At 32.2% G+C, this 18,769-nt stretch overlaps 1 protein-coding gene across 1 annotated transcript in view; it reads left to right on the forward strand.

The window, feature by feature from the left end:
* The window catches only part of LOC123698175, a 281,837-nt gene that overhangs the window by 13,216 nt on the left and 249,852 nt on the right, over nt 1-18,769 (forward strand). The window contains exon 2 of the mRNA XM_045644770.1: nt 6,144-6,594. Coding sequence (XP_045500726.1) covers nt 6,193-6,594 — 402 coding nt within the window. The 5' untranslated portion in view covers nt 6,144-6,192. The remainder of the gene's footprint in view (nt 1-6,143; nt 6,595-18,769) is intronic.

Here is an 18,769-nt window from a genome sequence, read left to right on the forward strand (position 1 = left end):
GTCTGATAGTTTTTATAGTACATATCTTAATTATATACAGAGTAAATTTATCAAGCTTTAAGCTGGTTCAGTGCGATGAATGCGCTACAATCACTCATTGTCGATTTAAGCTGTGGATTGAGAACAATGGAAACGCCATTATTGATTCAATGAGTTTAATATGAGGAAACAAACATAAATATACATTTATTTATTTGTTGAAATCGTTCCTCGTTTCGTACTTCCTTTTATATGTATGAAGATAAAAGGTAAGATATATCCATAGATAGCATTAAGAGAATTTAGTTTAAGGACTCTCTGACTGCCTTTTTGAAGAAAAGATTGTCAGACGTAGGAAAGGACTGAATTTATTGAACGTTAATTTTATTATAACCTATCTCAATACTAAAAAATCTAAAAAAACATAATGACGATCACGCTTTCATACTTAATTTGACAAATTATTTGTAGTACTTACCAAAACAATTTAGGAGTTAAGCTAACAGAACACACATTGAATCGAAGTCTTTTCCCGTAAGCCAAAGTAAAATTGTATTTATCTAACTTATTTCGCAATAAGTAAAAACAAGAGGCTGTGTGCAACGAGCCACGTAACAATCGGACAATCATAGCCACTTGTTCACTGGTCCGTTAATTTCGATGCTTTCTTATTCGATAACACACCTGCGTTATTTATTCTTTGCGATTTAGAGTACTATCACGTAGAGAATTAGATTTTAATAAGCTTTCTAGATTGTTAGAGTTTCTGTTAGTATTGAACAAATATAATTATTTCAATTGGAAACATGAGCTCTTAAAATAATAAGAGATGTGTTCCGTACGAGATATTACGGTACTTATTGTCGTAAATCGCACTTCGATACGATCATACTTTCTTTTAACTTACTACATTTTGGTCTGCATTTCTTGAAACACTGGAGTTATTACGATGATACTTGATACTCGGAACTTAGCTCGTATTAATATGATTGACTGTTTAGGCAAATGGCATCTAAAAGTACACACACACACCTAAAATATTATGTATGTTCTTTGGAAGTCCCAACTGATAAAAGTATGAAACTTTTTCCACGCAAAGTACAAAATTACAAACTTGATTTATACAGTCATATTATACGTATTGTACCTATACCCTTATTAAGGTCAATTCAAACGCAAATTTTTTACTCTGTACCCAGTTCACCTATCTTACTTCCCAAGAGAAACCATTTTTGCGTCTCATTAAAGCATCGGCAAACGAGTTTTTCTTTATCAGCTCGGTCACAGAGTAACTTATATAACGATACTTGTTGTTCAATTGTCCCTTGTGCCTATTTAGAGTATGATTTTGTTTGCGGCTTGAGGCTGTTTACTGGTTTATCTTTTAATTTGATTTTTCCTTAGCATTTGTATTATTTGAACCCATTTTCTAAAATAATTAAAAATACGTATTTTAAATTGGTACAAACGTTATGGATATCTTTTAGGTATAATATATTATTACCTATGTAAATTTTGTAACACTAAGTCGGTTAGATTCATGTATATAATATCAAAGTGGTAGAACATTCATAAAATCAGAATTCAGAAGCTGTAAAGTTTAAAAACATCGAACTAAAGTTAATTATTAAAAACTATAATCAACTTAAACAATAAATAATTTCATCGAAATAAATCTCTGCACAAACAATTTTCGTAAAAAACAATCGCACGAATATAATGAGTTAATCTGTTAAATAAAACAAAGCGAGACAAACAGGCTCAATTAACTTATACCGATGTATCGATACATCGATATATCGATACATTCGTAAATATCGAATTTACTGTATCCGATTACACAGCAATTCACTCTGATGCGGTGCGAATTTTCATCACACTTGCTTTACAAATAAAGCATTTAACTATCAAAATAGTTAAATGTACGTACAGATATAACGATTTTCATTTATATAAATACTAGCTCTTCACCCAGGTTTTGGCCACGAAATATCGTGACGCTACTCACGAAGTAGACCGTAAGAATACTAGCAGCTACTAGTGAAAATGGTTTGAAAAATAGGTAGGTTTGTAATTTATTAATTACGTCATCAATTTATAGGCTATCAAATTTTTTCTTTTTAAAAATGCTCACCTAATTTAAGCAAAGATTATCTAACAATTTTCACTAATAGACAAACTTACCTCTGCAAAAACAACAGCCCCATTTACTTTAAAGCGCTCTCAATTCTTCTAAAGAGAACGTTAGAAATTTAATTAATTAATGAAAGAAAAACTAGAATGTTCCATGTACGATATAATCGCTAAGAGTTCGTACAATTATTGGCAAATACTGAAACTAACGTGAAAACCGATTTGTATGTATTTCATTACTTACTGTGACTAATATGAGTAAAATGTATTGGAACTCCAATGTTTGTAAGCTGATACCTTTGACAGGATTGATTGAATATATTTGAAATCGGGTGTCTCTATGGACTCTATGTTTAAAGTTTAAATACAGGCCCAGGGCTTTTAATTTAGATTTAATAAATCAACTGTAAGAGCAAATTTGTTCAAAAATTATAAAATATGTAATCTGTTTCATTATTAAATATATGTATATTAAATTAATCTGAAATAAATGAAATAAATAAATAAATAAATTATTGTATTTTTGACGATGCTCAATAATGAAATAAGTTACATAGTTGAGAAGTTTTTAAGGAATGTAAAAATTCGATCATGAGGTGGGATTCGCACCAGCTTTTCGTTCTATTCTTTAAAAATTCTGATTTATAAAGCATTTGAATGCTATTAATAAATATCAGATGAGATACTTCCAAAATTATACTACATTTTATCTACTATGTTATCTACTGAAATCAGTTTATGAAGGTCCGAAGATAATTCTTAATTTATTAAATTAGTATCTAAACCATCCCAAATTACTTTGACAGCTGGAATCCTAGGCAGTAATTTAGTAATAGCCCGAGGTCTCCAACTATCAGTGTCTGAGTAAGTCATGAATAATGCAGGCCATAATGTGGGCGGATTGGCTGTTTGTCAGTTTGTCTCTCTGTAACCGTCATTAGTTGTTAACTGTATGATTTACAGGAACTGACGTTATGTGGTAATGATGAATATGTGTCAATTATTTATGATAATGTAAATAATTATGGTCCTACCACAAAACAATTTCAGCACAGTCTAACTTTAAACCAGGGATCTGTCACTTTACTAGTTATATATGAAATACGATAAAACTAGATTAAAGAGAACCCGCGCTTAAAGTTATACCCTGTCTAAAGTTTTTTGTGGTAAGACAGTTATTGTTCTTTACTTTCGTTGTTATTTAGTGTGGTCCAGCATGTGCTCCAGAGTTCACGTTTTCCAACGGCCGAGTGTAGTAAATTTAATATTATTTATAAACAATTAATCACAACATTTTATACTTACGTTGAATTTATACATTTTGAGAAACTACTTCGTCTTGCATCAAAGAATGTGTTTGATCAATGTATAAGTATAACTTTAATTAACTATCTATTTTGTTCGTGTAGAGTTTTAAAAAGTATAGTTAAAGTAGTTAAATTAAACTTAACCTAATATATTATTAAGATATTATTATAAGAGTAAATTTTATTTTAAAAATAGGAGTGACTTTGTAATTTGCTATTTAGTACTCGTAGCACTCGTAGAATATATTAAACTAGCCTAAAAATAGAAAAATTGAACTGACAAAAGAATTGCAGTAATTACGTAAATTGTCAAGATAATGATGGTAATTGTTTGCTAGCGTAGCAGTTAGCCTAATAGCGTAGGCAAATAGCATATGTGAAGAACTTTTAAATAGGTTGTAAGAATTCTTAACGTACAGCTGTTTTCTTAGTGAAGAAAATAAATGTTGAAGTGTTATATGTACTTAACCTCCTTTTGAGATAATTTAAATCGAGCAACCATTTTTAATAATTAATTTTATTAGTGCCTTAATGATACGAATATGTTGTATGTGATATGGCTATTTGTACTATTTGTTAGTTTATTTATTCCTTATAGTTATTTAATATAAAATATATAATTCCTCAAGGAAAAATACCGTCCTTAGTAACTGACGCTATAGCCCTATAACCTAAACAAATACAAACAGACTGAACAGCAAATAATTACGTTGTCCCATCCTTTAATATTATAGAGATATTAAAAGACTTTAAAGTTGGCCAAACTCCATTAATGAATATAATTCTCTAAAATTACATTCCACCATTTTGAAGATTAAGTCGCTCCCTAACAAATGGCCGACGATCTATGACCCGAGAATATAATAAAAGTCTATTTCGATTAATACAGGGCTGGATTTGATTGGTAATTACCAGATTTATTAAATAAGTTTTATATGGTAAACAGTATTTCATATTACTTTATAAGACACCATTAGTTAATGTACATGACGTGTTCATTTTTGAAGTTTTTGTAAAATTTTATAAAGACACATTTTATGATTCAACAATCTAAGGATTCAAAATTGACACATTTTAAGATTGGCGGATTTTAAATCCGCCAATCTTAATTCGTTTATGAGTAAAATAATTAACCCTTAACTAGAGTCGTGGGTCCAATGGACCCAGGTTGAGTTTTTAAAGTCTCGTTTACTCCACGGCACTTACCGCAGAACCTCCCACTGCTCAGTACCTTCCTGTAGTACGCCGGAGAGTATCCTGTGAGACAGACGTGTTCGGCTCGGCACTCCTTAGGTAAGTACTGACCTTTACAGGGGTCCACTGGACCCACGACTATAGATACGTAACTTTTTATTTTCGTTATTAAATTTATTATTGTATTTTTTTTTAGTTTTTCGCTATGTCGAATCCCAGAAGTGTACATGTTGATAACGAAGAGATGTTAGAACAATGGTTAAATGAAGAATTGTTAAGAAATGAGGAAGACTCCGATGAAAACTCAACACCTACCCGTATTGCAGAAACTAGATCAGATAATGAGTTTTCCGATGATGATGTAGATTTTGTTGTCGAGAGAGAACATGACACGAGCTCTGAAATATCTAATTGTGAAAGTTCTGATCATTTGTGCACTAAATGCAGGGAGCCCATATGCATGACTTGAGCAAATATAATTTGTAAATCTTGCACGTAATTAGGGATTGCTATTTTTTTTATATAAGAGTTTTTAGTTTGTTTTTTGTTTTTTCTAGGATGCAACATACTTTTATTAGTTAGATAAAAAAAATTGATTTAAAAAAAATAAAAATTTTGTTGAGATTTACAATTTTTGTAAGACGCCTTTTTGTTGTGTAAGAAAACAACGACTGATTTTATAAGTGAAATTATGTTAACTAAATAAAAGTTCTAATTGATGATTTTTATAATATGTATTCTTTATAAACTAAAATATCATATTTTATTTAAATTTACCTAAAAAAATGCATAAATAAGTAATTATGACCATTTCAAAATACATGGGTCTAATGGACCCACGACTATACATACGTAACAATGTTTCACGACTCTAGTTAAGGGTTAATGAAGTCGAAAACTGACTAAAATTGCTCTAATGCTTCCTTCTTTCTTTGATCATATCATGACTTTTTTTTAAATATAAATTAAATGAAACATAAACCCGAATAAATAATTAAATATTTATTTAATATCACAATACGCCTCTGCGTTTCAACAGTCATCAACACGAAGGCGAGTAAAGGCGAGTTGAGAGGAATACACGAACCAACCTCGTTTCTAATTGCTGTTAAAAAGGTTCGATTCTGCTTAATGAAATTATTTAACCCTATTGAGAGGGCGATTACGCATCAAATTGACTCGGAAGGAACTCATTCTTTAGAGGATTACGTTGATGACGTCATTCGTTTGGGACAAAGGAATGGCTCTTTGGAACGGCCGTTTGATGTCACTGTTTCATCCATTGTTGTTATTAATATTGTTTGATAATTATTATTTATTTTGGAAGATTTGAATAAACTAGTTCTTCGTTAATTATGTAAAAAATATATATTGATTTCTTATATTTTAGGCGTATCTATGTTTGAAATATAATTGAACATGGAAGAAAGCCTTACCCATATATTATTATTTATGAAAACTTCATATTATAAAAGTGTATGTATTAAAACGATATTCAAAATCAATTAATAAACATTGTTTTCTTTTCAGATGTAGCATCCAACACCATCACGCAGCAGCGTGTGAATCTGATGCTACAATGGAGAGGAGAGAAGAGCATCGTCACTGCAGCATAGCGAAGCAGACCATTTTGACAACCCACCCTAGCGGTCTGCAAACTAGAGTGTCCGTAGAACTAGCCAACTTCGATGCACTTTGCCTACACTCAGAATGCAAGAAGAAACAGTGGGACAGTCCTTTTCTGCACAGACGGGGCATTTTAGGTGGCGTTTCGGGCCACAATACCCCTATTTTGGGCAGACGAAGTGACGCTGTAAATGAAGGGAGACTGTCTCAACAATGCACACCAGTTATGAAAAGGCGGGAGGTGGACAGCCCCGGTGGTTCCCCTCTTCCGATGAGGCGGGAAATGGATGAAGACATCTGTGAGGTGGACAACAGTGTCATCAGTGGCTGGTTGAAATTCCGGGATAACAAGCGGGTAAGTTTAATTTATAAGCTTCTATAGAAGTAAAATAGACTTGAGATTTAAAGCAGGAATTCTATTTGACCTAAGGTTTGCGGTATGTAGACTGTTGGCAGTGGAAAGACTATGGATTGTGGATTGTGGTATTGCTAGGAATTTCCAGGATTTGTTGATCAACAGAGGGCATTGTTAATTGAATTCTTATTGTTTATTGTTCATATGGTCTGCCTGCTGTATATTATTTTGATCAGTATTTTTCCAAATCAACGAAATAATATCGTCTTACATAATATATAAGATCGCTTTACAAAAAAGGGATCATCGAGGTAAGTTCATAATTGGCGGAATAATCCATAAATGAAGCATGAAAAACATTAACCGAAAATGTCTACATCGAGCATTCAAATTAATAATCCCATTACTGAAACCATATTAGTTACAGCTATGATATCATAATTACCCACTACACTTGTTCCGGTAATATAACTTTACACGAATACCACTTTTACAGTCCATAACGAGAGCACTGTAAAGGTGTAAAATTTGAAGTATACATGTAACTAGACGGGGTCATGTTATCTTGGTGTTCGAAGGAGTTTACTCGATATCCAGGATAAAGTGGCCCTTCGGTTAACATGGCAAAGTATTAGAACTCGAGGGTGTGACGAGAGGCATAGTGCGGTGCAACTGGGCTAAGGGCTTTTCACCTTGTGAGTGATGTGCATGATGTTTATCGATATTTTATATTTATTGGTTTGTGTGATGTTTATTACCGTTATTATTAAACTTAAAAGTGATGGCTTTATGGTTCACTCGATATATTTAGGTTAGTTATTAGTTGATGTGTTTTTAAATAATAACGATATTTAACATTATTCATACATTTTCTTTCAGCAGTACATCGACAAAAAAGGGAAAAGGAAGCCATTATGATTTTCTTCATAGATTATTTTTGTGTAGGTCGTTAATTAACATTAGCATTATGAGGTACATGAATACCATAATAAACACATTTTTCATTGACAACTCATCAAAACAATCGATACCAATTTATCGATATAATCACACCCCTAACCAACATCAAAGTAATAGGTTTTGCCAGTGCTGAGTCGCAATCCTAGACACCACTAGATTGCGGACTCATTTATAACCCGTGTTTCGGTCGAATTACACGGCCCTAATTCATTTAGAGGTATGGGCTGCGGTCCTGGATAGATGTTGCGGTTGTTTCGGTTCTTGAAGGTGGATGTGGAAAAGTATTGGTTTATCTGAGCTATTGTACAGGTGAAACTTTGTATGTACTGTTTGAATTGAAATGAAAATTTCGGTGGATCTATATGAAGATAAGAATTGCATACTTCATTAAAAAATCTAAACTATGATCTGGGTGAAATTTTCAGATATAGGTTGTGGTCTGTATGTTATAACGTATTTTATAGTCTGGGTTGCATATTGCAAGCACATTGGCTTTTAAGCCGGCTACCTCTTTGAAGCTGTAGGCTCTAGATTTCACAAGTGACCTACAAAACAACTTTTAAGACAATAGTTATGTGTTTAAATGTGATAAATCAGATTTTCAGAATCAAACATTAAATTTTCAATGCAATTTTCATCCTAATCGTTTGTGAGATTTTTAGTCTACTGAAAATGTATTATCAACAACTTTCCTTAATTTTGACGAAACTATCATCTACTCGGATTCACAATATTAGCTAGTGTGATAGTTATACGATATTGAGGTAAGCAAGAATTTGCGGCATGTAGAGTCAGGTCAATCAATATATCTGCAGTTAACAGTGTGTAACGATAACCTCTAATTAAAATCACATCATCGGTTACATGATAATATTGTTTTATATGATTACCATAGAAAAGGTATATGATTTGTTAAAATTTGAATTTTCTGCCGTTACCAATAAAATATTTGAATTTAATTCAAATTCTACTAAAATATGAAAATATTTTATTTGTTCCTAACATGCTCAGAAACCGAAGTGATTTTGAATATAATTAAGCTATTACATAGCTTCTATCGCGGGCCTTGAGCGCGGGGACCGAATCGAGAAATTCCGTAACGAAAAAACCTCACGCTCCCCACTCCGACGGGCTCTGAGGTGTGGCTTGAAGGCATAGCATGCAATAGCTTTACCGCGGCAGTCCCCGAGTGCCACACGTCTTTTTTTTGTTATTGCCAGGTCAGACCTTTTTCGAGCCGCTAGTATATTCAGTCTTTAATCAGGAACTATAACAAGTATTTGTTTTTCGATTATAACTGCTAAACTAATATAAAACTAATCTCAATACAAATTTCACATCCTTAATAAAAATTGGTACAGCTATGAATTAGAAGCACCATACTCATTACAACAATCACCATATAACTTCATTAGAGTACATTCGACCATAATCCCGCAAGTACAAAGGGCCTAGATGTAATTAAAGTGTATTGCTTAGAAATGTATTTTGGTTATTAATTAAATAATGTGTACGTATATTTAGATTTATGCGGCTGCTTGGTTGACATAACGACTGCTGTGTAATCTATTAATTAATATTATAGTAAAATTTAGTTATAGATAATGATATATGCTAGAGCATGTAATATTATGTGGAAATAAGGAGCAGCTTAATATATACTTACGTTGACATTCTCCTAAGCACCAAGTCACATCAAAATTAGTTCATCCATTTTATGCTTCAGCCGTTATTAGAATAGAATAATTTATTACTTAGATAACCTATTTCGAATTTATTCACAAAATAATTCTTGTTTACAAGATTTCACCTACATACAATCTTATACAACATCGATGCATAAAAAACCTTTCCACACAAAAGATAATTGTAACACGAGCGATTTCCCCCGATAAACTATTTCCTTGTTTATTGGGGTCCACATGATTTACCGTCCCCGGACAAGTCCCGTCCGTACCAGCCGAGTGTCCCGTATTTGTCCACGACATGGTTAATGTGCGTTATATTTTAGACACTTGTTAACCCTTAAATTGTCACCCCTAGATAACTTGAGTTTATAATGTCCAAATTTGGAGGACGTATTGGAATTAGGATAGAAAAGAGGAAAATGAAAAAAAAATTAAAAATTTTAATTTTTTCTATTGTTTTCACTATGTCACATAAAACGGACATTGCCAATTATATGTACATGTTCGAACCGTCACATATAACGGACATTGTACATTATTCCTGCAACCGTGGTACATGACTACAATGCACATTTTCAACTCTGTAATTCAAAATTATTATCAAATTATAATTATGGAGGATCTAGAATAAGCTTTTCAAACGTCTGTCTTAAAATGTTGGTTAAAACTTTAACGATATCGTTAAAAATAATGGATTTTAAAAAACGACAGTACTAAAAATCACAGCCTAAGAATATGCTAAGAATTGGAATAGAAATAGTATTACATAGCCTGAGAACTTATCTAATACACCAAGAAAGTCCTCTTCCCATTCACTAATTGTACAATTTGAAATGTGTTTGCTTCATCGTATGCAAAGAAGTCGTATACCATGCCTGAAGTACCAAAACGAACAGGAAATTTAAATCGCTTTTTTTGGATTCTTTGGCATATATTATATCCATTGTCTGCCTGTTTTTTAATTTGTAAGGTATTATATTATTTAAATTTTCAAACATTGGGTGGTATTTCTGGTAAGTAACATGATGCTATGGCTGAAGAACTACTGAGAAGTAGGGAAGATTCATCTCACACCTCATGTAATGGCTGTAATTCTGCAGCAATAATATTTTGTTGATGGTAAAAATTCTGACTTTTTGAATCTTCATTGTGTCTCAAATCAATATGTCGTATAATTCCGAAGGTATGGTGCTGGGGGTAAATGATTGACACTGTTATCATAGTGAAATCACTCCTGTAGGTCTACATTTCCTTCGAAATCGACATCTCAACTCAACGCCAGACTCTTCAGCTTCCGCCAGAGGTAGTGAGGTAATTTTTTATTGATTGCCAAGTCATGCTCCTGTAAAATATAATAAAAATAGAGAAAAATATATCAAAATTATTCCGTTGAAAATGGAGGGCCTTATTGGCAACGTCCGTTACATAGGACAAGTGAAGAATACCCTAGTATATACTCCAAGTTGTCAACGTCCGTTTTATGGGACATCGTATATAAACGAATATTTGTATACCAAATATTGTAAAATATGTCAAAATTATGTCAAAATACTATACTCACAATCGTATTCTAACTAATAATATAACATTATAAGCAAAATAGCCAAAATACTTACAGATATTATCAATTTTATCAAAAGAGTCAAGAGATCCGTTTTTTGCAATTTTCAAATGGTCACCATTCGCGACTGTACATGGCTTTGGTAAAAAAACATGCATGTACGCGAAGGACATAGCTAGTCTCTTCCCAATATACCGATTAGCGAAGCTTAGGTCTGCCATAATAGCGCCAGCATGTGTGTAAATACTATGTCCTTTAAAACGGACGAAATCAATTTAAGGGTTAAGATGTCTCCATTTGTCGACAAATAGTGGTTGTTTTGTTATATTTTTGCGGTTCTGTATTTGATGTGTGTTTGGTTTTGCGCTTCTTGAGATTTGTAGGAAAATGGTAAATATAAATAGGTGTAGGTATGGATTGTAGTTCGTTTATGGAAGAAGAATGTCTTTTATTTCGTATAATAAAAAATAAAAAAAGACGTGTGGCACTCGAGGACTGCCGCGGTAAAGCTGTTGCATAGCATGCCTTCAAGCCACACCTCCGAGCCCGTCGGAGTGGGGAGCGTGAGATTTTTTCGTTACGGAATTTCTCGATTCGGTCCCCGCGCTCAAGGGCCGGGATAGAAGCTATGCAATAGCTTAAAAAAATATTTTTTTATCTTGTTACCGAAGAAAAATTCGTCGCAAATCATGAATCTTTCAATACATAAAATATAAAAATGTATAAATTACTCCTGATTTAAATAAAAAAACCCGTCATCAAGTTATCATTAATTAAAAATTCTCCCGCAGAACGTCCAGAACATGCAATTGTGAATTAAAACTTTATTATAAAGGCCCTTTACATAAAATAATGATTGAAGTGATCCCAATAGACGGGGATGGGATAAAAATTAATTCCGCTGGCAAAACTCGAAAGACAAAGGTAGAATTCACGGAATATCTTTGGCAGAATTTTTTTTATTCGTTCATTAAATTACGAAATGAGACGATCCAACATTTACCTGCATTTCTAATTTATTTCACGGGGTATTTATGAAAGGTCATTAACTCCGCTTCATACAAACGGATTATTTCAATAATTCAAAAGCAAGAAAGCGTATAATTTATCCGGAGGGATTGGCTCATGTTACAAGATCTTTGATGTATTGTGAAAAATATTACTCAGTATGTAACAGGAAAATTTCCTAGCATCAGTTAAGTACTTAAAAAATAAAAATGTGTGCGTGTACTAGTGTACACACGTAAGAAGTGAAAGTTCTTTATGACCTTATTTTTTAAAAAAATAATTTACTATATTATGCAACTTTACAGAAATACGTCGAATCATGCGTGGTAGGCTTATGATAAGATGGCGCGTGACGAAAAAATGTTACACTAAATTTTTTTCCAACCCCGATAAAGAAGTTTCACTTCAAAAACACCTATTACTATAGCTTGAAGTCTATTAATATTATAATTAATACTTATTTAGTTTCCTGCATGGCGGTACCAATTAATACATTGATTTACAACAAAAACATAACAATAATATTTTTTTTTTTTTACTTAGGATAGGGAAGGCCACAATCTCGCCTGATGGAAAGCTGAGATGCGGTCTAAGATGGTATTATAAAAATAATAATAAAAAATAATATTGCAATACTTTATTTGACTGACCAGTTGGCTTGGTTGGTACTTAGTGACCCTGCCTTCCAATCCAGAGGTCGTGGGTTCGATTCCCACCCTGGGCAAATATTTGTGTGATGAACTTATGTTTGTGACGAAATGATGTTTGCTCTGTGTCTGGGTGTTGATTATCTTGTATAAGTATTTATTTAAAATTATAATATATATATACCTATATGTTTATGAGCCATCTGGTTTCCATAACACAAGCGAAAGCTTAGTATGGGATCAGATCGTGCCGTGTATGAAAATTGTCCTGTCCTGAAAAAAATAGTTTTTTTTTAATTATCTCCTACGAAAAATTTCTACATAATTTCTCTAACTTTATTCACTAACGTCTAGTATAATTCCAGCGAACATCCAACCAAATTAATATCACCTATCACTTCAATTACAGATAATAATAGTAAGTAATAAGTAATAAAAGAATTCCTCATTTTCCACCAATATTACAGATATCGCTTCACTTCTTTCGTTACACCACAATAATTTCTCAACGTATTTTTACGTCTCCGGAAAAACGCTTCGCGGAATCTACGGAATGTCTCATTGAATTGTACAAAGCTCGCTAAGCGATTTTTAAGCCACTTCATATTTTTCGTGGATAATTATTTTAAACGTCGCGGTCGTACACTCGTACACATATTTTAATGTATTATGCCGTAATGAGCGATGCTTTGAAATTCTTTTGCTGTTCTTATTGCGTTCAATTTGATGTTGTATTTCTGGTAAATGTTCGTCTTATTATTAACATGACGAACATGATCCTTGTTATTTACTTAATAATCCTAAATTATACTAAAAAAATATTCAAGGAAAAATAAGCCTCAATAAGTGGTATGACGAAAAAAATAATTTTTAAATCTCTTTTGAAGAGTATAATGTGTAGAAATGACTCTTTGATTGCAAGCAAATCGAAACTATAGGTCAACTTTATATTGTGTGTTCATCAATGAATAAAATAATTACCTACATTTTAAGTAGGTACCTAGTATTACTTGACCGTATACAAGTAGTATCCATCCAATTCTTGAGCATCAGTAAATTAAAAAAGGAAGCATCACGGAGGAATTTCCGAACATTTTTAAATGAGTGTCGCGTAGCCACGCGCTTCGTCAATGTCGTTTCTGAACGCGAGCCAATGTGTCACCTCATCCGCCATCTTGAATGGCGGGAACTTTACCGCCTTTTTACTTTTTTACTGGGTCACTGGTTCATTGGATAGGTTAAAAGGATAAATGTATTAAGGGATAGCTATTTTTAACGTCGAATAGCGGATTTTATGAGAATAAAATGTGTTCGAAGGTAAATATTTTTTGTGGAATAAAATTATTTCATGTGTTACTCTAGAAAGCTTTACTGTTGCTGTAAAATTATTCATAGGCTTTAAATTGGTTTTATTTGAAGCATATTTAAAAATGAACATCTCGAAAATGCAAGAGTCCTAGTATTAATTCAGAAAATGTAAAACTAATAGTCAATAAAGGATTCCCTTTAAAAATTTTCATTAAATCTACGTCTCCTGAATACATACATAACATAATATATATTTTAATATGTATCTTGCTGGAACACAATTTTAGTGTACAAGGCAATTGCCAACTCCACGATTTATTGTATTGTGTAAGTTTAAGAAAAATAAGCTTTATTCGAAGTAAATAAGAGTTATATCAGTTATACATTGCGATGTCTTGGGGAATGTATCTTGAATGAATTATTTATTCAGGTTTGAATTAACATATCAAGAATGTACTGAAATTGTAAAGAGGAGTTATGAATAATTGGATGTGGCAAAGTTTGAAATATTGGGTATTATAATATTGAATGTAATGAATTTGTTTCTACTTATCTATACTGCTCTCAGTAGTTTTCATTACTATGTCGTTTAAAAATCTAGAAGTATAATTAAAGGTACGCATAGAAAATAATTTATTTTATGTTTTGCTCATTACATAATTTCTCTATTGGTCATTTTCTAGATATTTCATAAGTGGAAAAATGAGACCTATGTAGAGATCAGTTATACATTGTTTTAATATATTGCCAGTAAATCTATCTTCTATACATATAATAAAATCGTAGGAAAGTCAAAACTGTACATTGAATATTTTTTTAAAAGAATACTTGGGCCGTGATCTATAATCGATATAGAAGCCAAAAACATAGTTTTTAGAATTTTTGTCTGTTTGTCTGTTTGTCTGTTTGTCTGTTTGTCTGTATGTTTGTCCGAGCTAATCTCGAAAAGTACTGTATAGATTTACTTCAAATTTTGCATGAATATTACTAACAGGACGGGTGAGGCTATAGGCTACATATTATTAAGCTATCACCTACGGGGGAGGAGCTGTGAACCTTTATTTTTCTTACGTATTCCGTGTATTACGACAGCGTACAATCTAAAGACTCATGTTTAAATGTTGTTTTTGAGTAAGCCACGCTATTATCTAGCTTTTCACTATAAAAACTACGTCATTTACGTAATTTTGGCAGAGAAACAGTTAAATGAATCTTAGTAGTATTACGACAAATTTGTAACAGCGCCATCTATGAAATGTTATAAAAATCAAACACACGTTAACTATTGGAAATTAATAATCAAGTGACGCATATATAAATGTTGTTTGACAATATCCAGATTGACACTATAAACATTATGCCATTTAAGTAACTTGGGAAGACAAACATAGTTTTAAAAAGAAAGTTGTATAATATTAATTTTGTAACAGCGCCATCTATGAGATTTCGTAAAAATCAAATCAATTTACATGTTAACACACTGAACACAATGTTAAAAATTAATAATTTAAATATAATTATGTTATTTATTTATTTAACTCTTTAACCCATATCTTCCGTTCCCTGATATATTTCGTGTAAATAATAAATATACTACAATTTTTTTAAAAGTGAGGGTAGATGTTTATTATTTTAAGTAAAACTAGACACCATTATCTACAGTTAATCTAATGATTGTGTTCATTAGTTACAATTTTAAAAATCTTCGTGTTTTATAAATTTACTAGCTTACCGCCCGCGGCTTCGTCCGCTTTGTCTAAAACCTAATAAATTATATATAACCTTCCTTTTGAAACAGTCTATCTATTAAAAAAAACCGCATTAAAATCTGTTGCGAAGTTTTAAAGATTTAAGCATACAAAGGGACATAGGGACATAGGGACAGAGAAAGCGACTTTTTTATATTATGTAGTGATATTTATAAAGCAATTGAATGCCATAAAACCAAAAATATCAAATGCAATCTTCGTGTTTTGTGAATTTTCACCATCATGCGTTCCCACAAAAGGTAAATTGTTACTTATAGGTTTTTATTTTTATTAATGATAGCAATTCATGTTTTTTGTTGGTAACTATTATATTAGACTTTTAGAATGAAATAATAAAATGAATTCTTTTATTATTTTGAGGTGCATTGGGAACAGTAGTTTTTGATAAAATTTTATTTATAAGTAGCTTTTTTATAGATTTACAGTTAACTTTTGTTTTTTTTTTAACAGATTCAATGCTCATAAAATTATATCGCCTTTGAAGGACGATTTATGCTGATATTTTTACTACACCACTTGAAAATTGATGATTTGATGATAAAGACAGTAGCAGCGAGGATTAAGTGGAAATTAGTAATCATCCGCTTCGTCAATTTTTGAATGAAGTTAATTTCCAACGTCCCATGATTCAATCATTGGAAGTGTCTCGGGAAATTTTGGAGGATATTTTTCAGGAAGGAAAGGAGGGGCAGCCAACCACATATCAAACTACTACGTTTTAGTACCGAAAAAAATGTTATTGCCAAATGAAACGTAAATTTTGCACTCACAACTTTACAAGTACCTAATGTTTTTATTTTGACTTTGCGGTTATCTGATTATAATATTTATCGTTATGGCTATCGAGGTACTGACCGTACTGGGATCAGAGTACATGATATACAGTTCATCATCCAGGATTGCTAAGAGCATTCTCACACTGAAAAAGTTGTTTTCTTTGAATCGTAGTTGCTTCATTTATTTATTTTTAATCATTTTACATAATATTATGTTTTATATTTTATAAATATATCATTTTCATTATTTAAGTAGATAAAATAAATTATGTAACGGTTTTATAAGAAAACACATTATATTTATTTATTCTCACGGGATAGTAATCCCGTGAGACCGAAACCCTCACTGAGAGGGAATTACGTCTCACTACTGATCACGACAGTCATATTTTATCTCGAGAATCTGAAACTTATGACCGTACAATATGAAGACCGTTTGACAAATGATAGGGTGCATCATAATATTATTCGATCTCTTGAAGATGAACATGAGCATAAGCAATGACTAGAGTAGGGACGCGAATATTACAATTATATGAGACAAGAACGATTAATAAGTTTGTTTAATGAAAGATTAAGAATTGAAACTATTCGGTCTCTGGAAACGTACGAATAGCGATAGGCCCGTCTTACTGCAGACAGATTTCGTCATAGTCTTAATGACTTGAGGTAAACAATCTACGAATTTGGTGGTGTGGTCTGACAAATATAAAAGTGGGTTTGCTTATAATCTCACAATTGATTACAGATCATCTTCTGTATAGGCGATATTAACGTAGTATGTTCTTTTAAGTAATGCTTTAAGTGTAGTAAGGAGTCGGCTTTCGTTTGAAGATACACCGGAACCTTTGAAATCACTACTTTTAGAGGAACATACTGTGCAATGTAAACTGTTATTAGACAATATTCGCTCTTATAGTAGTGCGTTTCAAATGATCCTTTGGTGCTCAATAATTATCAGAAGGTCCGTTCATGCTTACTTTTAAGATACAAGGTCAAGTTTACCATTTGATAGGATCCCTTTTGCCTGAAGGCCAACCTAAGTTTGTTTAAATATATTTTGTATTCGACTACAACGAATAGTGGAATACAAGAAATCAATATTTCTCAAATTTAAAACTGAACTCATTTCACAATTTTAGAACAGGTTAATTCGTATGTATGCAGTTTTAAATCGACATTAGAAGCTTTTCCTCAAGATGGTGATATCGGCACTCAGGAACTCCCTGGACGTGTTATAACGCCCAGGCCACAGTATTACCACAAACATGCTTAGTTGTCGCGAAAGATAGTCATAGAAATCGTGTTTTTAGTAAAGTTACTATGTAAACTAACGTAATTTAATACTTAGGTACATATTCTTTAATGTTGTGCTCAAACTGTTAATCTACATTTAATTTAGATTATTATTTGATACTAAGTAATGTAGAATTTAAATCACATTCATTCATGTTTTCTTCAGATTTTAAGATTTTCTTATCAGAGTGTTCAATTTTAATATAGTTAAATTTTATAAGAGACAATAATTAAGAACATTTTAAAATAAAGTGTCACGTATTTTTTTTAAACGACGAATGACGAAAAACGACCTAATCGCGGACGAAGTCGCGGGCAACAGCTAGTAACAAATATTTCTGTTAATTTGTCATCTCCTTATTCAGTCTATGTACTTATCCTTCAATCCTGATACAATAAACTTTCCAACTTCTACTTTTTAGTTTCTTTAATAAAAAAATATCACAAAACAAAAGAAACCCAAGATGGAAATATCCTCCTTTCTCGCATCTGCAAGCTCCCACCAGACCGTACTAAGGTGCGGTTCACACAAATTGAAATACGTTGTAGCTCATTGATAATACAGTAACAGGGTCTGTACGGGGCCTTAAATAATATATGAGTTGAGTTCAATTAAGATTGTGGACTCTTAGGGTGGTGTGGATCGGTTATCATTGTATGGGTAGTGAAAATTAAATGCTACTTTCTTCATGATTGCCTGGTACAGGGGAAGTGCTGCATTGTTGCCATGAGAAGTTTGGGGTTAGATATCTTGTGAAGACTGTGTCTAAATATAAAAACTTAAGATTTATTAGTTAAGAAAAGGCCGTTTAATGATTACTGCAAAGGAAAGCTATTATTGAAACCAATGAAACATGTGATATGCACCTGTCTCATACCTACGAGGGGACATGTGATAAATACTTTTCATTACATATGCTATAATGTACCTAATTTATCTATGTTTTTTTTTTTTTGCAGTGTCCAATATTTCTTTATACTCTACAGTCTACACCCTGTTGCTCTTTAAATCAGACAGGCTTGTTTGAATTGCAATTTATTAATTGCGAACAGTAATTAATTTATGTTTAAGAATAAAATATGTATAAGGGTCAGGCAAACGGGCCATCGACCACAGTCACTGGTGACTAGCGACAACCACTTAACACTTTTCTTCATAAAT

Source organism: Colias croceus, chromosome 15 (genome assembly GCF_905220415.1).
Source record: "Colias croceus chromosome 15, ilColCroc2.1".
NCBI lineage: Eukaryota > Metazoa > Arthropoda > Insecta > Lepidoptera > Pieridae > Colias > Colias croceus.